At 39.2% G+C, this 24,757-nt stretch overlaps 1 protein-coding gene across 2 annotated transcripts in view; it reads right to left on the minus strand.

The window, feature by feature from the left end:
• Positions 1-491: 491 nt before the first annotated feature.
• Positions 492-24,757, minus strand: part of LOC132286161 (uncharacterized) — a 28,862-nt gene continuing 4,596 nt past the window's right edge. For both annotated transcript variants that reach the window (XM_059788428.1, XM_059788427.1), the window contains 15 exons: positions 23,903-24,134; positions 23,601-23,675; positions 22,323-22,420; positions 20,870-21,005; positions 20,547-20,636; positions 19,597-19,694; positions 18,062-18,293; positions 17,790-17,864; positions 15,765-15,862; positions 14,288-14,423; positions 13,968-14,084; positions 13,009-13,357; positions 12,269-12,477; positions 12,109-12,170; positions 492-1,136 (listed from right to left, as the gene is read on the minus strand). In XM_059788428.1, the coding sequence (XP_059644411.1) occupies positions 957-1,136; positions 12,109-12,170; positions 12,269-12,477; positions 13,009-13,357; positions 13,968-14,084; positions 14,288-14,423; positions 15,765-15,862; positions 17,790-17,864; positions 18,062-18,293; positions 19,597-19,694; positions 20,547-20,636; positions 20,870-21,005; positions 22,323-22,420; positions 23,601-23,675; positions 23,903-24,134 (2,187 nt within the window). In that variant the 3' untranslated portion in view covers positions 492-956. The remainder of the gene's footprint in view (positions 1,137-12,108; positions 12,171-12,268; positions 12,478-13,008; positions 13,358-13,967; positions 14,085-14,287; positions 14,424-15,764; positions 15,863-17,789; positions 17,865-18,061; positions 18,294-19,596; positions 19,695-20,546; positions 20,637-20,869; positions 21,006-22,322; positions 22,421-23,600; positions 23,676-23,902; positions 24,135-24,757) is intronic.

The following is a 24,757-nucleotide window of genomic DNA, read 5'->3' on the forward strand; positions in this document are numbered from 1 at the left end:
AATCAGAGGTTACTTGCCTGTGATCATGATCAACATAAAAAATAAACACGCCCTCATTTCTTAGATGCACAACCCCATTTCTATCTGATTCTCAAAAACCTCTGGCAAGCAACATCTCACGATACAATGGCTTCACTGCATTTCCTGTATTTGAGTTCTTAGGCATTGTATAGTGCTTGGAAATGTATATCCTTACCATGGTAGAACTTGGTAATTTACTTCCCAAAGCCTTCGTAACCTTGGCATATTGACATCCAAACATCAAGCTGGAAGATTTCCTTTTGATTTGCATTGCATCGCATCTCTTTCACACCAGTTGGTAGCAATAACCAATCACACATCTGCTTCAAAAACTCGTAAACTGGCTATATAGGTATTCGGGGAACACCTCAAAATCACACTGCTCATGTTCGCCAGCAGTCATACCAACATGAACAAATTGTAAAAAAATACATACGAAATTGACACAATACAGATAACTAGATAATAAGTAGCTGAAAGATCAACAATATAAATCATAACTGAAAAGTCTAGAATACAAAATCTATAATTTTGTATGTGCCCAGGGGAATTGTCGACTTTCAGTGTTACAGAGAAAAAAAATGATGGCTTACTCACGTATCTCAATCTCTCAAAACACAAAGAATGAGGCAGGGCACCAGTGTTTAAAAAAACTGCCATCTTTTTTTCCACTCTTTCATTGATATGAAATTTAAAGCAAAAATGACAAGAATATTGCACAGATCGAATGCTCACGAGTATCTATGTTGACAAGTTATTGGCGTCCAAGATTCCTTCGCAGCAAAGGAGAAACTGGATGGCCCTGCAACATCCATACTGCATGGTACTATGTCTTAACAACTTTCTCAGATTCACAGACATTTCCTCTATAACAGGGCATCGCCATGAACTGTATTGAAAAGGAACAAAGGAAATGAAGATGAAGCGGTCCTTGTTCAAAATCCAAGATCAAAACTAGGACATTCATTCATTTTGCTTGTGTCCTTATGCTCCTCAAAACTCATCCTTTCAACACCGCCAGGGGCAAGAGGAGTACACGCACTTGAACTTGCTAAATTACAAGCAAAAGTTCCTTCACGCCATCTAGCACCGATTTCCATGCTACCTGCATTACGCTATACCAGACAATCCATGGCACAAACATATATTGTCAGAACCAAGCTGAAACATTCACAAATAATTGCAAGAAAATCATACTCGTGAGAGAAAATAAAATTCGTTTTTATGCACTAATCAACATATGTGAAATTTTTTATTTTGAGATTAATAATAGAGAGTATCTTTGAAGTCACATAAAAGTGTAAAAATTCATCTGGATTTCATACATATTAGAGATGATGAAGTTTATTACCAATGATTGCGGTTAGCTAATCACTTTTCTCCTCAAAATTCATTTTCTAAAGTTTCGTATGAAGGCTCTACACTTGCTGTTTACCTAATGCAGCTGCTTTGTCTCTCTTTTGGAGTGTGTTTGTGTGTTGGTGGGTGTAGATGGGTTGAGAGTAAGACTGAACATGAACTGAGTGTAGTTCTCAGTAGGGGTGGCGAGTCATGTTGGCGGGTCATATCTGTGTCATGCCAACCTAATAGTATTCTATTATATAGGTCAACTCAAACATCACCCGTTTAATAATCATGTCAGGAACCATTGACACAAACAAAACCTGTTTATTTAATAGATAACATGATACGACCCGTGTAACTTGTTTAATAAATGAGCCGCTAACTTACAACCTGACCCAACCTGTTTAAGAAGCTATTTAAATTAAATTGGTCGTGTAATCCATCTATTAACTTGTTTTTAAGTATAAAATGCAAATATTATGAAAAAATGACATAATGGATGATTTAATTCATGAAAATGATGACCATTAGGGCAATACAATTACCAAAAGAAAGAACAGTATAATATCCTGAGGACACCAAGTACGGCGCGGATCGGATACAGCCCACATGACACAAAATGGGCCAAGTAAGTGATCCTGATCCAAACCAACCAGTCTCAAGCTAGGCCCAAGATTGAACAGTGATGCTGAAGGCCTGCTAAAAATAATCGAGCCCATGTCAAGGAAAGCCCAAAACATGGCCCAGCGCAAGGAATTAATTAGGAAACCTCTAGGACCATTGTAACAGTCTATAAATAGACTGAAAATAGAGGGAAAAAAGGGGAGAAAAATATCGAAGTGTAATAAAACTCTGTTGAAATTAAGAGAGAAATTTCTTGCATCTTCAATTGGCGCCGTCTGTGGGAAACGATGAAGATTGATTGATGATCGATCAAGAGTGATTTGATCGCGAGTGATTTGATCGCGAGTGATTCATAAGGAAAAAGCTGAATCAAGATCGGCAAAATCGTTATCTGTTATGCGGAATTGAAATTCTGGTTGTTTGTGAGAGATACGTGTTCGATTTACGTAGATCTGATCTGTGCCTGTTCAGTGGATCAACGCGATTGTGTTTTGTTTGGCGGAAATAAACCTGACGAGTTCACGGAGGAAGAAGTTTGAATCTGGCCTCGAAAGATCGGAATTCAGCTGATTTGAGTCTAGATCTAGTGCGATCGCATTAGCGAAACTCAAATCTGATTAGAAATTTGCAGCTAATGACTTTGCTCCGGTCAAGAAGGATGATCGGAGGTGAGAGCTCAAATCCATTGGATAATGGCCAGCAGTCGAAGCTCGATGAGTTGATGAGTGTAATCGAAGCACTAAGGAGAGAGAATGCAGAATTGCGAGCAGGAATGGAGCGTCGTGAGGCTCCTGTTATTCCAAGGCCACCTCCAGTAGGAGAGGGAGTTGTGCCATCCAGTGCTGCTCATCACGATGATCCGGAAGGAAACAATCGTATGGATCTTCATCACGAGGAGATTGTGCCAAGCGATTTACCTCCAAACGTCCGTCAGATGGAGGAGCGGGAAAGATCTATCCACTTGGATCCGCATCGCGAACGGATCATGCGAGAAGAAGCCGCCGCTTTTGATCCAACTCAGGGAAGGTTACGGCGTGATGAAGCAATGGAGTTTGGCCATCATGGAGCTCCATCGCCGTGGCGTAGGGGATTCACAGATGACAGATCGTTTGATCCACCCTACCGGCCTTCAATGGCGACGTATGATTACAGGAGTTCAGAAGGAAGATCTGCAGATCCAAGGATTCCACTATGGTTTTCAAGGGAGAATGAAGCACTCCGTTCCTCCGCAAGAACGGTTACATCACCGTTCACTAGCGAAATCCTGAACGCTCCGAATCCGAGGAAGTTTTCCATGCCGGTATTCATTCTGTTCGATGGACCGACTGACCCGATCGATCACATTTACCACGTTCAGTTGAAAATAACTTTGAATACGAACAATAACCCTTTGATGTGCAAATGCTTCCCTACAAGCTTGGCAGGGCCAACCCTCAACTGGTTCAAGAATCTGACTCAAGGCTCAATCGCTAGCTTCCAAGACTTGTGTGATAAGTTCATCAGCTAGTACTACGGGAACAAGCGCCCAGCAAAAGATGTTTCAAGCCTTTTTACTATGAAGCAGCATGAAGATCAACGGCTTCAAGCTTTCCTCACCAGGTTCAATCTTGTCAAGAGCATGGTAATGGAATGTCACCCGTCCACGGCGGTTCAAGCATTCAAATTGGCCATGAACCGAGGGACACCATTCTATACAAGCCTGGTGGTGGATACGTCGAAGACCATGGATGAGCTGAATGAAAGGGCTGATGGTTTCGTGCATTTGGAAGAGGAGGAAGCAGCTAATGCGAGAAAAACGTCGATTTTCTCAACAGTGGAGAAGTCAAAAGCCAAGATTCAGCAAAAGCAGGCTCCACTACAACGTCAGACCTCCTGGAAGGCAGAGAAAAGGCCCAGAGAAGAAGAGCTGGTTACTCCCCTCAAAGTCACTCTAGCATAACTGTATCAAGAGAACAAAGATAAGTTTTGTCCTCCATTACCAATCAGACAACCTCTTGAACAGAGGGACCAATCTAAACATTGTGCTTTTCAAAGTGACTTTGGTCATCAGACTAATGAATGCAGGAACTTAAGGAGGCAAGTGGAGATGTTGATCACAAGGGGAGACTTTGCAGGATATGTTCAAGGGCCAGTACAGGAGCAGAGCCGAGCAGCTGAGCAAGTCAAGAGAAATCAGAAGCCGAATCACCAAAACGCTCAGCCCGTACGGATTATAAATGCAATTCATGGCCGACCTGAACAGACAGCAGAGTCTGAAGAGTTGCTCCGAACATGTCTCCGTCAAGCACAAATGAAGAGGAGGATAGGCAGCGTGAACGCTCTGCACTAGCAGCGCGCATCAACACAGATAAAGTTCGACAGAACGGATTTGCTGCGAGTTCAGGTTCCTCATGAAGACCCTTTGGTTGTTAGCTTGACGGTCGCCGAATGCCTGGTACGAAGAATGCTAATTGATCCAGGGAGCAGTGCGAATGTTATGCCAAGGGTCACCTTCGATCGGCTAGAGATCAAGCCGAAGGCACTTAAATGTACTGGAAATCCGTTGTTGGGATTCGATGGAAAACGAGTAGGACCGATCGGCACAGTAGAATTGCTTGTCCGAGCTGCCGAAAGGGAACTTGTTGAAAGCTTTGTAGTAGTTGAAATCTATCCGTCGTACAATCTGCTAATTGGAAGAGGGTGGATTCATAGAGTCCAGGGAGTCCCATCGACCCTGCACCAGGTAATGCTATGTTTGAGCCCGGATGGAAGCAAGGTGATTGATATCTATGGGGATCAAGTTGCTGCCAAGAAATGTTACTCGGTAACTTTGAAAGCCGCAGGGAAGGGAAAAGCTCCCGTCCGCTCTGTTAGCCCAGCATAGCAATTACAGAAGCCTCCCCCCAGCACGAACGGGGAGGAGGAGCCCCCGGTGTTGACCGAGGAGCCTTTAATTGATGTCCAGATTGATCATTTAAGGCCAGACCGAACCACAAAAGTGGGCTCAGGGCTTGCAGAGGAAGAAAAGCGCCAGTTAGTTGATTTCCTCTCTCTGAATGCAGATGTGTTCGCTTGGAGCCATTCGGACATGCCGGGGATCGACCCCTTTGTCTCTTGTCATTCCCTTAATGTAGATCCGAGCTTTAAGCCTGTACGGCAGAAGCAAAGGAGGTTCACCCCAGAGCGCTACCAGATCATCGCTGATGAAGTTGATAGATTGTTGGAAGCTGGGTTCATCAGAGAGGTTCAATATCCATCATGGCTGTTGAACGTGGTTATAATGCAAAAGAAGAATGGAAAGTGGAGAGTTTGCATTAACTTCACCAATCTGAATAAAGCCTACCCGAAGGATAGCTTTCCACTTCCAAAGATTGATCAGATGGTGGATGCAATGACTGGATATGAACAACTGACCTTTTTGGATGCCTATTCAGGCTACAATCAAATCCCAATGGATCCGAACAATGAGGAAAAGACCTCTTTTGTCACTGAACGAGGGATCTATTGTTATAAGGTCATGCCGTTCAGTCTGAAGAATGCCAGAGCTACGTACCAGAGGTTAATCAGCAGGATTTTCAAGCATTAAACGGGTAAGTCTGTGGAGGCTTACATCGATGACATGGTAGTAAAGAGCAAACAAGAAGGACCATCACTTGCAACATTTGCAAGAGGTGTTCGGAATATTGAGAAAATATGGAATGAGGTTGAATCCAACCAAGTGCTCGTTCGGCGTAGGATCTAGGCAATTTCTTGGCCACGTAGTCAACAACAGAGGGATTGAAGTTAGCCCAACCCAAACAGAAGTTCTACTAAAAAATGCAGAACCAAGTATTGTCAAGGAAGTACAAGCTCTCACCGGACACATAGCGGCACTGAGTAGATTCATCTCTAAGTTGTCAGACTGATGTAAGCCATTCTTTGATATAATAAGAAGTCATGGAAAGCAATCCTGGGGGGATGAGCAGAGGCAAGCATTGACCAGGTTGAAAGAATATATGCAAAACCCACCAGTCCTGACTGCCCCAAAACTAGGAGAGAAGCTTTTCCTATACCTTAGGGTTTTAAATGTTGCAACTAGCGGCGTTCTGATATGATGTGAAGAGGGTAAGCAGTTCCCAGTTTTCTATGTCAGCAAAACACTGACCGAACCGGAACGAAGGTACTCAAAGGCCGAACTAATAATCTTGTCTTTGGTAAATGCAAAGAGGAAACTCAGGCATTACTTCGAATCCCATCCTATAGTCGTTCTGACCACATTTCCCATAAGGGTGATCCTGCATAAGCCAGATTTGTCCGGGTGAATGACAAAGTGGGCAATAGAGCTGAGCTCCTTTGACATAACGTATGAACCCCGAACGGCCATCAAAGGGCAAGCGGTGGCTGATTTCCTACTGGAATATGATGCGGCAGAGCCAGAGGAAAATCTTGAAGACTATTCATGGAAGCTTTTCGTTGATAGTTCTTCGAATCAAATGGGGCAGGAATTGGGGTCAAGTTACAGACACCAGAAGGCACCACGCTGAGCCAGGCGATCAGACTTAAGTTCAGGGCAACTAATAATAAAGCAGAATATGAAGCACTACTGGTTGGATTGAAGTTGGCCAAGGAGCTAAAGGTCAAAAGCTTACTCGTTTTTAGTGATTCGCAGCTGGTTGTTTGGCAAGTGACTAGGGAGTATGGAACCAAAGATGAAACAATGGAGGCATACCGTTCAGCCGTTATGCAGGAGGCTGAAAGTTTTGATCAGATCAAGTTCATCCAATTGCCAAGGGAGCGTAACGAGGACGCCGATTGGTTGGCATGCAGTGCGTCGAGTTCTAGGGAAACACTGACAAGGGTGATTCCAGTTGGTGTGTTGTGCCAGCCGTCTATCCTTGAAGAGCCATCAAGCTCGGATTCTTGGCAAGTGAATGTCATACCATATGAGCGAGCTGGATAAATCCAATTATGACATACATACGAGATGGAGTTTTGCTCGAATAGAGGGATGAAGCAAGGAAGGTCAGATCGAATGCTGCAAAGTATGCCATAGTACACAACCAGTTGTATAAAAGGTCTTTCTTGGGACCTTACTTGAAATGTGTTACCCCCACGGAAGCTCGACAGATACTGCGAACCATCCACGAAGGAGTTTGTGGTAATCATTCAGGGGGGAGGTCTTTAGCGCACAAAGTGATGACCCAGGGGTATTTTTGGCCAAACATGTCATAAGATGCGGAGGAATTCTCAAGAAGGTGTGATAAGTGCCAAAGGTTCGGACCACTGATCCACCAACCACCAGAAGACTTGCATGTAATGGCCAAACCATGGCCTTTCGCGCAATGGGGGATGGATGTGGTTGGACTGCTACCGACTGCCAGATCACAGAATAAGTTCGTTTTGCTTGCAACAGACTACTTTACCAAATGGGTGGAGGCAAAACCATATCCCAGCGTGACTCAGACACAAGTGAGGCGCTTCATTTGGAGTAATATTATCTGTTGATTTGGTGTGACGAGGTCGATTGTTATGGACAATGGGACTAATCTTGATAGCAAGCAAGTGAGGGAGTTGTTGGAAGAATACGGAATCAACCAAAAGTTAGCAGCGGTCAGCCATCCACAGGCAAATGGTCAAGCTGAGATCACGAACAAAACGATCTTTGCTTGTATGAAGAAGAAGCTTGAAGAAGAAAAAGGGAAATAGTTGGATGAGCTCTTGAACGTCCTGTGGGCCTATAGAACAACTCCGAGACGACCGACCAGAGAGAGCCCATTCGCCATGGCGTATGGTACTGAGGCAGTAATACCGGTCGAGCACCTAATTCCCACCATTCGAAGCCTAGCATGGAATCAAGAGGAGAATGATCACATGTTGAAATTCAACCTAGATCTGCTTGAAGAGAAGAGGGATGCAGCGGCAGTAAGGCTGGGATCATATCAGCAGACGCTTATGAACAGTCACAACAGAAAAGTGAGTCATAGGGACTTTGCACCTAGTGATTTGGTTCTAAAAAGAAAGGTTGGAATTGTCAAGAAAATGGTGTCACTTTGGGAAGGACCGTATAGAGTTGCAGAAGTCATAGGGAAGGGGGCATATGTCCTAGAGACTATGGCTGGAAGGCTGGTAAACAAGCCATGGAATGCCACATCTTTGAAAAGGTATTACCAATAGAAAATTGAATATTGAGTTCCAGTCTGGGCAGTGTTTATGTCCAATTGTGTGCTTGCGAATGTATAAAACCTCAAAAGATATATAGAAAGTATTATTTTCTTCCAAAAAGGTGACCGAGAGCTAGGCACTTAAGCAAAGTAAGTGGCAGCTGGCACAATGAGCCGAACGCCAAACACTTGCTAAAAATAAAAAGCCAAGTGGCTAGTGGCATTCTAGCCAAGCGCTAGGCACTTAAGCAAAGTAAGTGGCAGTTGGCACAATGAGCTGAACGCCAAACACTTGCTAAAAATAAGAAGCCAAGTGGCAAGTGGCAAGTGGCATTCTCGCTGAGTGCCAGGCACTTAAGCAAAGTAAGTGGTAGCTGGCACAATGAGCAGAACGCCAAACACTTGCTAAAAATAAAAAACCAAGTGGCAAGTGGCATTCTAGCCAAGTGCCAGGCACCTAAGCAAAGTAAGTGGCAGCTGGCACAATGAGCCGAACGCCAAACACTTGCTAAAAATAAAAAGCCAAGTGGCAAGTGGCATTTTGGCCGAACGCCAGACACTTTGTTAAAAAAGATATTAAGAAGCAACAATGAGATGTTAAAAGCACTATAAGACAAAAATTGGTCAAAAAACTTCCATTTCATTGAATTTATAATCAATTTACATTTACAAGGACTGTTTTGACAAAACAAGTACAATGCAAAAGGAAAGTGATATACTTCCAGGATGTTAGTCAGTCCTGCCTATTCCCTTGGTCTCTTGACCGCGCTCAGAGTTCCCTTCAGTTTCATTAACTGTACTCTCCCCGCCGGGGGGAGAGTCAAGTTGAATGATTGTTCCATCCTGTTGGGCGCCACCCTCAGCAGCAGGTGCAGGGGGAATCACGGAGGTCAAAAGGGGAACGTCCAGAGGTTGGACAGTCGAGGGGATAGGAACGACCCTCGAAGCAACAATTTCTTAGCACTCATCAAAGATATGTTCGGCAGGAGTAGGCTCTAGGTCAGCATAGACTCCAGCAGGGCTAATATTCAGCTCCTTGTCAACGTCATTAGGACCTACATAAAAGCTGGTTTGACCTTCAGGAGGAGAACGGTCGGTATAGCCGTCTTTGTACCCTTGAGCATACCTGAGGGCTCCAGTCCAAGAGAAATGAGTATGAAGAGCCCTCATCCCACCATCAACCCTGCTAATGACACCAAGCAGGGCGTTGCGTTCATCTAGAGCCCTCTTCTCAAAAGCCATTCGTTCGGTCTGTTCATCAGCCAGCAAGCACTGGAGATTTTCTTTTTCAGCTCTCAAAGCTTCCTGCTCGGTCTACAAGATGCTCTTCTCGAGCTGGAGAGCGTTCTTCTCGTACTGAAGAGAGTCCGAATCTTTCTTCAAAACGTCTCTCTTTCTCAACATTATGTAGCTGCACCATCAAATCGGCATTCTGGGTGTTGATGATCTTGCTTTCTTTGTTGGCCACCTCAAGTCCACTGGCAAGCCTGCGTGCCCGAGCGTTAGCCGACTCAATGTGTTTTTGCATCATCATCATGCCAAACAGAGTCTGCAGACAGATGCACGAATACTAATTAAGCCGAACGTATATTCAGATAAGTTAAAGTATGAAAGCATTCTGAAATTAGCTAAGTGAAGAAAGAGAATTACCTCCATTGCTGCCAGAGGAAAACGGCTAAACACCTCCTTCTGAGTCAAAGCCTTGGCCACCTCAATATCTTTAAGGGACCATAAATGCTTGTAGTAAGCCATAGCGGTTTGACCCTCCTTGAACATCGTGTCGTTTGATTGGACGATCGATCCATCTGAGCGAATGAATCGGGGGGTCCAGGGAACTAATCCTGAAGTAGAGGCGTTAGCTCCACCAGACCCAGGAGGGACGGTTGTCCTGTTCTAGGATGATGTGGGCGCGCTCGGCCCAGAAGTTCGAACCCTCCTTGAGAGAGGAACATCATCGAGATTGGGTTCACTATCAGGTTGGGGTCTTTTTCCTTGTTCTTTGTCCTGAGCAGATGCAGTGATGGCCGAAGTGTTGCTAGCCCGGGGGGCAATGTTCGGATTGACAGGCAATGCATTGGAGATTGGATTAGTGGCAATCACCACATCCAAAGAATTGCTGGACATAGTGGCAGAAGAGGATGCCGAGGCTGGAGAAGAAGCCGGGGCAGAAGCAACAATATTTCTAGGAGGGTCTTTCCTCCTGCTGAAGGAAGGAATCCAAAGTTGACTCATGGTGCTGCCGAGGAGTGAGATGTCAGCAAGGTTCTCGGACACAAAAAGATCAGAACAGTAAGGAACGTTGTTCAGAACGTATACCTTCAGGTAGTTGATCCTATCCCTGCAAATACCGTAGCTTAATTCGTTATAAGGAATACCCAAGGAACGGCATAGAAAAGTACAGCAACGAGGAGTGCAAACTTCACAAGGGCAATCACTTTTGTGGGTTTTGTATTTTTGGTATGAGGAGACAGAACATTCACCAAAGGCGGTCGGGATAGGGTAATCCCTAGTAGCCGGAGCAAACCAGGCCCCTCTAACCCCAACTATGCTGTCCTTCCAACCTTTCTCCGAGTCAAGTTTGTCCTTACAGATTGACCTCTTTTCGATAGGGTAAAAATGATAATACATGTCGTTCAGCCTGATCTTATTGACCTTGTAACAAAGGAGAAGATCTATAATATCCAGATCCAGACCCCTGTCACGGTTCAGAAGTAGCAGAACGGACAGAACCCTAAGAAAATTGGGGTTCACTTGAAGAGGGGAAAGCCCCAACCTATTAAAAACGTAACTGAAGAAAGAGTGCAGAGGGAATCTAATAACATTTAGATGAAGAAGGGAAAACAAGATCTTGCTGGGAAGAAGGCCGGTGCCAGTCCTAATATCCACATTACTAGGGCACTCCCTAATGTGAATGTCACTAGGAAGTTGAAGTTTCATACGAAGAATATCTAAATCAATGGGCATGGCGAAAGCGAGTAGAGGTCACAAGAAAGTATGTAAAGTTTTTGTTTTAGAAGAAAGAAAAAGAGAAAGAAGAAGATGAAGGAAAGCGAAACTAACCTTGACAGAGTTTAAGATCGCAAAAGCGCGGCAGGACAACTGAAAAGGGAAAATCTTGTGCGAGAATTCACCGACGAGGACTTGATTTGCTTGGAAGGGCCAAACAGTAAAGTTGATTGATAGCGATGAGTGATAAAGACAATAGAAAGATGTATGAGTACGGGCTCCTTGGTTTATAAAGAGAAAGTGAGCCCAAAAAGCCGAGACGTCAGGAGACTGAAAGGTTTTCGAAATTCAAAACATTGATTCTTGAGCCGACCACTCACTCCCCCACGTGATCATCTTGAGACGCCGAGTCATGATTGATTGCCATTAATAATCACACCCTAATTAATTAGGGAGTGATTATGGGGGCAGTTGAGGACACCAAGTACGGTGCGGATCGGATACAGCCTACATGACACAAAATGGGCCAAGTAGGTGATCCTGATCTGAACCAACCAGTCTCAAGCTAGGCCCAAGATTGAACAGTGATGTTGAAGGCCTGATAAAAATAATCGAGCCCATGTCAAGGAAAGCCCGGAACATGGCCCAGCGCAAGGAATTAATTAGGAAACCTTTAGGACCATTGTAACAGTCTATAAATAGACTGAAAATAGAGGGAAAAAAGGGGAGAAAAATATTGAAGTGTAATAAAACTCTGTTGAAATTAAGAGAGAAATTTCTTGCATCTTCATATCCATATTAGGTTTTTATTTCTACATGGATCTTCACTTTCACTGGTATTTTCAATAGGACCGTTTATATTGAAATAATAAAAATGTCCATAGTAATTGAATTAAAATAAGTTAACGGGTTAATCGAGTTAAACTGACACGATTATGACACAACTAATTAAAAAGGTTGAGCCCTAAAACACTAGCACGGCACAATTAATTAAACGGATTAACACGAAAGTGTTTTAGTTCTTAAGAATAGGAAGAAGCACCAAGTTCCGGACCTGGGGGTAGTTCCCACTTTTCACTTCATTGGAGAATTGACCATCACATAACCTAGATATTGCTGCAAAATTAGATGTCTGTTAGATTTTGGAACAATTACCATTAAATTATATTATTCTCAAATATGAAGCAAGGGCACATAATTGGGGTGAAACTTACCTTTGGAAGACATAGAATCCTCAGTTTCCACATTCCCATTAGATTCATCATGTGGCACTGGTGCAGTAGGATGTTGGGCATCATCAGGGAAGTATGATTCTAGAGCATCCAAAACTCTAGGATCTTCATTAGAGGAAACTGGCCTCATGAAGCTCCGTCCAATGCACTCTGCATCAAATTTGGGTCTCGATATGTCTGATGCTTCAGATCTTCAATAAATCATTGACAGAAGTTAGTGTACATTTTGTTTATTCATAGTAAGAAACATATCGATCCTCTAGAATCAAATATTACAAGAGATAAATAGAGTTATCACAAAGAAAATTCCCCCAAAAAAGATTCATTGAAATTAAGGAACTTGTTTCAATTGTAATAACACACTGGACAATTTCATTTTGATGGGAGGTCCAAGCCTCCTAGCATAGACAATAATTAGAATTTAAATAAATAAAAAATTAATAGTAGGAATAATTAATTCCCCCCTTCTCTGTCGGTAGTAGGTGTATCTATATGGATAGAGTATCAATCATGAGGAACTAATTGATACACCACACAAACAATAAACAAGAAGGCTTGTTTTGTGTTCTCGTGGGTTGCAACCATGGTCCTTCAATCTAACGTCTTTAAGCTTCTTTCTTATAGGCCATGTAATTTTTGGTTGTGTAAACAAGCACAGTTTGAAAGAGAAAAATTACTCCAAACAAAATCAGGCTCACATATAGCACATTAATTGCACATACCCAAGAGAAAACCTTGATGAAGTAAAACCTTTAGTATGCGATTCCCCTTTGTTTTCCGAATCTACCAATTTGCTGACATCGAGTGAATGATCACGATGAACAGCTTTACATTTTAACATCTCTGCATTGTAGTCATGCCTTTGGATTGTTTCTTCGACATGATCGTCTTCTTCACCTCTCTTATTATTGGAGTCTTGCGTAGGTTGTTCCTGCACTTCATTCTGAAGATGAAAACGCATAAAGTCTGAAAATTGTGAAGCATGGCACTTTTCCTCAGAAGCCCTTTCCATGGGTACAATATTATCCTCTTGAGTGGTAGGTTTTCTCATTATAGACAAGATTTCATGGGCTGTACAAACAGAAACCGAAATAACTTGTAGTTCAGAACATGAAAATGCAAAGAAATGATAATATCAACAATAATGGTTTTTCAAAACCCAAGAAAAAGGGCCAAATGTTAATATAATTCCAAGTTTGATAATGTGTGTCTATGCAAGTTTTCATGTCATTGGCTATAACCTTCCCACGAGTCATTATAAGACTTAAGAGGCTGCTATTTTGCAAATACCCATGTATTTTAAACAAAACGTGAGATCAAAGACCAGTCAACAATGAGACAATATGGCAAACATAGAAAAGTACATCACGGATCTATGTAATCTTGAGATCTAATGTTCATGGACAGTTGAAAGAAAGAAAAACCTTCCGTACTAGCTTCAGACTAAGCAAGTGTAACTTGGACGAAGAAAGGAAGTGATACCTTCCATCAAAGTTAACAAATGCATCTATCTATGGACCTGGTAATGAGATGCTGGACAACGGTGATCTCTTAATTGACATAGTATGGACAGATAAAGAAAGTTGGATACCATATGCAATAATAAATCATTGCATTAAAATAAAAATAATAAGTAGATATTTCTATAGGTAGACACCAAACCAAGTCACAGTCAACTTACCATCACGTAAAGGCTTGTTTACAGCTATTCTCCCACTTAATTTAATGTTGTCAACATCAAAACTTCTACAATTTGAATCCACTTCTTTTCCTGAATAAGCATCGTTATGAGTTTCTCCTGCACACCCAAAGCCAATATATTAACAGTAGGAAAGATTAGGACTGATGAAAACATCAAATAAGAAAAGAGAAGAAACAAAACTCAAAAACTTTATAGCATGTATTGATTGGAGGCCAGGTAATAATTAGTCATTGGTAATCCAAAAATGATAAATGAGAACCCAAAGTATTGCTTATTGAAAGTTTGAAACAGAACTACACCTTCAGGACATGTCCGTGGCTCACCAACCTCCACCAAATACTTTGGAAGTTCAAATGCACTTCCAGTTCTCACATCTTCGGATAACTTGAGGTATTTACTGCTCAGAATTGTTCCATCTTCATTTAGCAAAGTGGCCTGACATGCTTGACAGGATTAGTCAAATAGCAAAGGATGATAGATGAAACTTGGTTATGCCTCTCATCACCTACCAAGTCTAATATTCAAAATGGAAATGTTTAATGGCACAGGGTGCTCAAAAGGATACCTGAAACTTAATCCCACATTATTGTTTATGGTATTTATTGTAAGTTTTTGCATGTCAAAGAATACCATATATTAATTGGCAATAAGAGACTGAACCTCTCAAATTTATGGTAACCCTTGCCATTCAAGAGCTTTTTGGCTCCATGGAGACACTAGACATGATTCTTGAAGCGGTAGCCTGTGTTGCTAAGTTACATTGGCCAAGCAAAGTCTTTCTTGAGGATGTTTATTATAACTAATTGTAAATGAAATCAACAGAGGTGAACCATGGGAATTGAGAATCTGGGCTACAAAGGCTAACTAACTATTCTAAACCAAAAGGTTATATAGAAGAGTGGTCACTGCACTACATGTCAAAAGCTGTTTCAAATAGTTTTATTAGTAAAAAAAAGCGCATGGGATCTTTGGTTGAATGTCTGATATCTAATTCCAACAGTGGGATTTGGGTATAAAATCTATCTAAGAAAGTAAGGCTGACCCAAAATACCATTAAGCTAGCTACAAATGGAACTAATAACAGCAACTCTCATATTAAAGATGGGAAATGTGATATCTCCAATAATGCTATCAAATAATTTCTGTGTTTTGAAAGAAAAACACAAAACAAGAAGCCAAAAACAAAAATAAAATAAAATAAAATAAAATTAAGCATGCTAAATTCAGATACCAAGAAAAAAGAAATAAAAGTTGCATTAACCCGTAAATAGTTGAACATCAAGTTACATATAATAATTGAATGGGTTGTTTGACTATTAAGTGAGAATTATACTTGAGTATGACTAGGAACTATTAGCAGGGGACTATATATATTAAAAAGAGGAAGAAGAAGAAGAAGAAGTTCGACCAAACAAACATATGATTGGGTACAAAGAGCCATTAATTACAATGAGCTCTGTTAATTCAGCAGATAACACATCAGTTCAGCAAGAATATCAGTATTAGTATACCTAAATGAAAGTGTGAGATATAATTCACAATTTAAGGTTCATTGAGTAAAATACAAGCATTAGGCTGCTATAAGTGCACAATGACTAATAATTTCCTTAATTGACTAAATTAGCTTGTTCACAACAATTTGCTAATGAAGCATATGCAAACCGAGTTAGTGGTAGGCATGTCCACTAAAATTTCATGTGAATGCCTGATCGCATCCCACAAGATGACTCACAGAAATACTTAAAGGCAAGGAGTGGAGAGTTTACATAAAACAACCTGCATACGGTAGGAACCACAAAAGGCAAGTCTGAGGATTCCACTGTGGTATTTCTTCATTTTCTGAGTTATCTGAGTAGTGAAAAGAGCATGCCATTCTGCATTGTGAAGAATATAAGTGGATAAAAATGCTGCTGGGATGATATGCAGAAAATAACCAAAGGCAATATAAAAGAATAATGCATAGTTCTTTGTCTGCACTGCAATCAGAGAACTTGGACTCTTTTATACTGACATGGGGAAATGTTCATAAAAAGAGTTGTATTTGACAGAGATTGGGGGTTCCTATCATAATGAATGACTACTTTACAGAGGGATTCACTGCAAATGCTAGCATGGCTTGCACGACGGGCTATTAGCTCAGTGGTAGACCGCGCCCCTGATAATTGCTTCGTTGTGCCTGGGCTGTGATGCTCTCAGCCACATAGATAGTTCAATGTGCTCAGCAGCGCAAGTGTCCATATTGCATGAAAGTGGTACAGCTAAAACAAGTCTTATTGCAATTACAACTAAATCTGATAGGTGTACAAAATGTACTTGTACCACAAACTAGAACTTGAATGTAATCTTCCCACCAATTGGCCTTAACTTTATATGAGAAACTTGGGATTCATTTTACTTGCCTATGTGGTCCTAAAAACAAGTTTTGAAATGACATAGAACCTCTATCCTAAAGCGAAAGAACAACAAGATCTGAATTTCAATTTTAATAATTAAAAGTTTGAATATGAACAGCATCAACAGCAACAACTTACAAAAAATTCAACTTTATGTCAAATTTAAAATGAAACTGAAGGCAGATACCAACTACATCTATGGAACTTGTCAAAATTGAAAAGAGAACTGGAAAATGAAGAACACAAGGATATACGTGGTTCAACGACTAGGGCTTACATCCACGGCACACAAAGCCCAAAGGACTACATATATTATACTCTCTTAATTTTGTACACAATGATCACCTCTATTTTGACTTCAACCATACCATAAATATGAAAAATGCTATAAATATGAAAAATATATTGATAGAAAAAATCCTAAAATCACTCCCATGATTCACTCATATCAATATTCTATCAAGGAGTGATTTAATTCAACAAACCCCACCCCTCCAAGTTGGTACGCGGAGATTTTAACTCTAACTCAAGTTGCCAACCTGAAACTAAAGACGAAGTTGTTGAGAGTCTGAGACGAGTTGGTCTGGAGATCTGAGACGAGTTTATTCAGAGATCCGACACGAGTTGATTCGAAGATCCCGAAATGAGTTGATTCAAAGATCCCGATACGAGTTGATTCGAAGATCCGAGATGAGTTGAACCAAAAATCCAAGACGACTTGATCCAGAGATCTAACCGAGTTATCCAAATGATAACATTCGGGATTATGCAGGATCTGAGACGAGTTGATCCTGAGATCTAAGATGAGTAAAGTATAGAGTAGGGTATGATAAACCCGCTTTGAGCCTTTGATACCATAAGTAAATAATGAAATAGAAGCGAAGAGAGAAATAAAATGTGTAGAACACAAAAATATTATGTGGTTCAACCACTAGGGCTTATATCCATGGCACACAAAGCACAAAGGGCTACTACATATCTTTATTATACTCTCTTATTTTTGTATACAATGATCACCTCTATTTATAGGTGAAAGAATACAAACATGCCATAAATATGAAAAATATATTGATAGAAAGATTCCTCAAATCACTCTCATGATTCACTCATATCAATATTATATCAAGGACTGATTTGAGGGATTCAATCATTCCTATAATAATATTCTCCAACACAACTATTAGAGTGCCACTAAGTATCGTATAAAATACTCGACACTAACTTAAGACGTTTTTTTTTTCATCACAAATATAAGATAAAATTATGCCCACTAAATATCAGAATGAAGTTGGCAAAAAAATAGATTAGAAATACAAGAAATGAATAACCTACCTTCACATACCAAAGGGAAAGTTTAAAATAGAAGAACTAAATCGTCATCATAAGAGATGCAACAACTTGTACTGACCTCTCACAGCAGTTTTAGTGGCTTTAAGACAATTCGGTGGGGACCCACTGTTACTCAATTCCGAAATTCCACAATCTATAAGGGGAAAATAAAAAACAAACATGAATTGTCAGATGGCAGAAGAAAATTTTGTTAGTGATACAAAAGAGAAAGACGATGATAAATAACCAGTACAAAATAGCCCTTTCATGTGAAGAGTTGAAGAGCACATATATAATTGGATGCTTCACCAGATTGCAAAGCAGTAACCAGTTGAGTGCAAATTAACGTACCTACAAAAGAACCATGCCGAGCCTGTTGACCATGTAGTAACCCTGTTTTTCCAACTGCATTGCAACTTCTTTCTTGAACATTCAAGTCCTTTGGAGACTTATGATCCCCTTCAGGTACTCCTATGTCAACCAAATGACAATTAAAAGCTAGTGATTCACCAGATCCAATCACTTCATCCTTTGTAAGGAATCTGCTATCTAAGAGCCTTCTGCTTGCATCGTACAGTGTGACCTGTACATCAACCCAGAAAAGTATTCGGAACATTGTGCTTTGTATGCAGAGGGAACCAAAGCAACAAAAAGCAAAATTAATGACTATAACACAATAAAAAATGATAGTAATGTATCAATATGACGAGCATGCAAAACTGCATCACTAGAGAATATATTTTGAACTAAGTGTTATTCACTTATGTCAATGGACCAGACAGCTAGCCTTCTTGTGGAAAGTATGTCAGCATGATCCAAATAAAATGAGATGATCAATGCAATACCTAGAAATACAAGGTCCTTAGCAGTGCTGAAGGCCCACCTTTTCATGTATATTATGAAGCCAATCCAACAAACTTTCTGCAACTGATGGCAGTATGCCATCCATAAGAATTCAGAGAGCTAGAATCTAAACCTCTTCACAACTCCCCTTCCAGAAAATACAAATAGATAAAACAAAACCACTTATAAGCCTGAGAAAGTCACAAACTTTACAATTTGAAAACTGACAGGTTAATTAAGTTCTCTTAGTGTTCAAATGTAATCCTCAATCAGGCATTCAAAATCCCAAATTTTTATTTTCCAAACTGATTATATACCGCAGTGCTGTACTCCTTGTGAAGTCCTAAATTCATTAAATGATAGGAAGAGCAACCAATGTCAAAAATTAACTCCCAAGGTTCAATTTTCACTTGAAAAAAAATCCAAAGAAATGATTAGGTGGGAAAAAAATAGACATGCCTCAAACTACATGCTACTATAATAAGGTTTGAAACAGTTAAGGGACCCACTTTTCATATTAACTTTCCTCTCTTGCCTTAGAAGATCACATTAATAACAATGGATCTCTTCAATCTAAACAATTCAAAGAATAATCACTCTGATGATAAATTGGCTTTGTATAACCACCACACAAACTGTTTTCCTTTTATATCCACAATTAATTGTCACGATTTTAAACTTGAGGTATAATATAATGTATAACCCAGGTATCTCTACGTGTGTGTGACATTCTTAAATTCTGTATCCAACTCATCGCTTGAAGAGCTTTGAAAAAAAAAAAAAAGTTACAAAATGGAATAAATATAGTAAACTCATCAATCAAATGCTAGCATCTTAAGAGAGAATATGGAAAAGCATTATGAATAACCACTGCCATAGCAAATTGTTTATGCACATCATCACATTCTGCTGTATTTTTATAATCATATAGCTTCAAATGAACATCTAGAAATAAGAAGTTATTATTTGAATATCCCTAAATAACATAAGGAAAAAGAAATAAATAAAAAAATGTTAGTTGTTGGGACCTATTGAAGACCAACCTGCCTCCCTTGGGAACCACAAGATGCAACCTTTAAGATACCATCATGATATTTCTTCACTTTTTGAGTTATTTGTGTAGTGTACAGGACCTGCCATTCTACAATGAAAAACATAGGAAGAAAAAAAGAAAGAATAAATAAAGGAAAAAGTCAACCAGGAAAAAGGAAAAAGAAGATAATAAAACAGAATGCAAGGGTTCCTAAGAGAAAAACCATGAAGCTCATGTCTGCAGTTAATCCTCAATCAAATAGATCATTCCATATTGTCATTCACTATTATTTAACTGCATTGATAATTGTGATGCACAAGTAGAGATAATTTGCAGCCAGCCTGATCCATATGTTTGCACATCACATAGGATAGCATTATTTGTTATACGGCACTTAAAGAAGTAATTTTCTCTCTATGCTTGTTCCGTTAATTCATTTTATCATTTTTAATTATTCTGATGCATATTGTTCTTAAAATGGGGTTCAATATATCATAGTACTACAACAATCATGTCTGCATGAGACCAAAGTTCTCCATTAACATTACAGTTTAATCAGATGTCAGCATCAGGCACATTGCCAGAGAGAAGTCTAGTAAATAATAAACCACCAAATGTGGTGATGGCTGTGAGCAGTTTAACACTTCAATTACACTGACATAAATATAGAATTTATCATGAAGATGGTCAGTCTTCATATATGTTTAAATGCCATCCCTTGGATTTAACACATCCAAATCTGACATAATTAGATCAATATACATCAAAATGTATTTTTCTTTTTCTTTTTCTTTTTAAATTATTTTATTTTTATGGTAATGAAGGCATCATTTGAATCCATAGTATGGACATATAAAGAAAGCTGGATACATTGGAAATGATAAATGATTGCATTCAATTTTTAAAAAAAAATTCAAAAAGTATATAGGTAGACACCAAACCAAGTCATAGTCAACTTACCATCATGTAAAGGCTTATTTACAGCCATTCTCCTACTTAATGTAATGTTGTCAACATCAAAACTGCTACAATTTGAATCCACTTCTTTTCCTGAATAAGCATCATTATGAGTTTTTCCTAAACATCCAAGGCAATACCTTAAAAGTAGGAAAGATTAGGACTTATGAAAGCATCAAATAAGAAATAAGAAAAGAAAAGCAAAACTCAAAAACTTAATAGTATGTACTCATTGGAGGCCATGTGATAACTAGTCATTAGTAATCCAAAAAAGATAAATGAGAACCCAAAGGTTTGCTTATTGAAAGTTTGAAACAGAACTACACCTTCAGGACATGTCCGTGGCTCACCAACCTCCACCAAATAATTTGGAAGTTCAAATGCACTCCCAGTTCTCACATCTTCGGATAACTTGAGGTATTTACTGCTCAGAATTGTTCCATCTTCATTTAGTAAAGTGGCCTGACATACTTGACAAGATTAATCAAATAGCAAAGGATGATTGATGAAACTTGGATATACCTCAAGTTGAAACATAATCCAAAATGGAAATGGTTAATGGCACAGGGTGCTCAAAAGTATACTTGAATCATAATCCCACATAACTGTTTATTGCATATACTTTAAGTTTTTGCAAATCCGAGAATATCATATATTAATTGGCAATAAGGGACTGAGCCTCTCAAATTTATGGCAACTCCTGCCATTCAAGAACTTTTTGGCTCCATGGAGACACTTGGCATAATGCTTGAAGCGGTAGCCTGTGTTGCTAAGTTACATTGGCCAAGCAAAGTCTTTCTTGAGGACATTTATTATAACTAATTCTTGACTCTGGGCTACAAAGGCCAACTGATGATTCTAAACGAGAGGGCTATATAGAAGAGTGGTCACTACACTACATGTCAAGTACTTAATTGTGAAACTCTAAAGCTGTTTCAAATAGTTTTATTAGTGAAAAAAGCGTATGGGATCTTTGGTTGAATGTCTGATATCAAATTCCAACAGTGGGATTTGGGTATAAAATATATCTAAGAAAGTAAGACTGACCTGAAATACCATTAAGCTAGCTACAAATGGAACTAATAACAGCAACTATCATATTAAAGATGGGAAATGTGAAATCTCCAATAATGATACCAAATAATTTCCGTGTTTTAAAAGAAAAACACAAAAACAAGAAAACCAAAAAAAACAAAAACCAAAAAAAATAGATAAATAAAATAAAATAAAATAAAGCTTGCTAAATTCAGATATCAAGAAAAAAGAAACAAAAGTTGTATTAACCCTTAAATAGTTGAACATCAAGTTACATATAATAATTGAATGGGTTGTTTGAATATTATGTGAGAATTATACTCAAGTATGAACTATTAGCAGGTGACTGTATATATTAAAAAGAAGAAGAAGAAATTCAACCAAACAAACATATGATTGGGTATATAGAGCCATTAATTACAATAAGTTTTGTTAATTCAGCAGATAATTATATATCAGTCCATCAAGAATATCAGTATTAGTATACCTAACTGAAAGTGTGCAATATAATTCACAATTTAAGGTCCATTGAGTAAAATACAAGTATTAGGCTGTTATAAATGCACAATGACTAAATTAGCTTGTATAAATCTCTTCACAAATGAAGCACATGAAAACCGAGTTAGTGGCAGGCATGTCCACTAAAATTTCATGTGAATATACTGAGTGAATGCCTGATCGCATCCCATAAGATGACTCACAGAAATACTAAAGACAAGGAGTTTAGAGTTTACATAAAACAACCTGCATACGGTAGGAACCACAAAAGGCAAGTTTGAGGATTCCACTGTGGTATTTCTTCGCTTTCTGAGTTATCTGAGTAGTGAAAAGAGCATGCCATTCTGCATTTTGAAGGATACAAGTAGATAAAATGCTGCTAGGATGACATGCAGAAGATAACCAAAGGCAATATCAAAGAATCATGTGTACTTCTTTGTCCGCACTGCAATCAGAGAACTTAGACTCCTTTGTACTGACATGGGGAAATCTTCATAAAAAGGGTTGTATTTGACACAGATTGGGGGTTCCTATCATAATGCATGACTACTTAACAAAGGGATTCACAGCAAATACTAGCATGGCTCGCATGACGGGCTATTAGCTCAGTGGCAGAGCAAACCCCTGATAATTGCTTCATTGTGCCTGGCTGTGAGGCTTTCAGCCACAATGATAGTTCAATGTGCTCATCAGCGCAAAGTGTTCATATTGCATGAAAGTGGTAAAGCTAAAACAAGTTTTACAAGCAATTACAACTAAATCTGATAGGTATTCAAAATGAACTTGTTCTACAGACTGGAACTTGAATGTAATCTTCCCACCAATTGGCCTTAACTTTATATGAGAAACTTGGGATTCATTTTACTGGCCTATGTGGTCCTAAAAATAAGGTTTGAAATGACATAGAACCTCTATCCTAAAGCAGAAGAACGACAAGATCGGAATTTCAATTCTATTATTTAGAAGTGTTGAAGGATTTAAATATTAAAGTTACACACTCTATAACAGCTTAAGCTTTTGGAGTAGATGATTGTTAACATGGTATCAAAGCCAAAGGTCTCAAGTTCAAACCTCACCGTCACCTTGAAAATTAAAATTGAAGACACGTATTGGACCAAAAGAAGGCCCCACGTGAGGGAAGTGTTGAATGATTTAAATATTAAAGTTACACACTCTCTAATAGCTTAAGCTTTTGGAGTAGATGGTTGTTAACAAAAAGTTTGAATATGAACAGCATCAACAGCAATAACTTACAGAAAATTCAGCTTTACTGTCAAATTTAACATGAATTTGAAGGCAGATACCAACTATATCTATGGAACCATTAGAGTACCATTGAGTATAGCATAAAATACTCAACACTAGCTTAAGACAGTTTGTATTTCATCACATTATATAAGATAAAACCATGCCCACTAAAGGTCAGAAGCAAGGGAATACAAAAAATGAGAAAACTATATTCACACGAAAGAGAAAATGAAGAATAGAAGAATTAAAAAGTCATCATAAGAGACTTGTACTGACCTTTCACAGCAGTTTTAATGGCTTTAAGACAATTCTGTGGGGACCCACTGTTACTCAATTCCGAAATTCCACACTCTATATGGAAAAAAGAGACAGAGAGAGAGAAGGAAAAAAAGCAAATAAAACATGAATGTCAGATGGCAGAAGAAAATTTTGTTAGTGAATACTGATACAAAGAGAAAATTGATGATAAATTATTAGTACAAAATAGCCCCTTCATGTGAAGAGTAGAAGAGCACATATATAATTAGATGCTTCACCAGAATGCAAAGTTATAACCAGTTGAGTGCAAATGAACGTACCAACAGAAGAACTATGCCGAGCTTGTTGTCCATGTAGTAACCCTGTTTTTCCAACTGCATTGCAACTTCTTCCTTGGACGTTCAAGTCCATTGGAGACTTATGATCTCCTTCAGGTACTCCTATGTCAACCAAATGACAATCAAAAGCTAGTGATTCACCAGATCCAATCACTTCATCCTTTTTAAGGAATCTGCTATCTAAGAGTCTTCTGCTTGTATCGTAAAGTGTGACCTGTACATGAACCCAGAAAAATATTGTGAACATTGTGAATTTTTATGCAGAGGGAACCAAAGCAACAACAAACAAAAAATAATATCTATAACACGCAATAAAAAATGATAGTAATGTATCAATGGGAAGAGGACACACAACTGTGTCAGTAGGGAATATATTAAACTAAGTTATTCACTTGTATCAATGGACAGGACGGCTTGCCTTCTTGTGGAAAGTATGTCAACATGATCCAAGTAAAATGAAAGAATCAATGCAACACCAAGCAACATAAGGCCCTTGCAGTGCTGATTGCCCACCTTTTCACGTGTATTATGAAGCCAATCCAACAAACTTTCTGCAACTGATGGCAGGATGCCATCCATAAGAATTCAGAGAGCTAGAATCTAAACCTCTTCACAACTCCCCTTCCAGAAAATATAAATAGATAAAACAAAACCACTTACAAGCCTTAGAAAGTCACAAACTTTACTATTTGAAAACTGACAGGAAAATTAAGTTCTCCTGGTGTTCAAATGTAACCCTCAATCAGACATTCATAATCCCAAATTTTTATTTTCCAAACTGATTATATACCCAGTGCGGTACTCCTAGTGAAATCCTAAATTCATTAGATGATGAGA

The sequence above is a fragment of the Cornus florida genome, unplaced genomic scaffold (genome assembly GCF_030987335.1).
Source record: "Cornus florida cultivar Cherokee Brave unplaced genomic scaffold, ASM3098733v1 CherokeeBrave_3.0.0_Hap2_Chr11, whole genome shotgun sequence".
NCBI lineage: Eukaryota > Viridiplantae > Streptophyta > Magnoliopsida > Cornales > Cornaceae > Cornus > Cornus florida.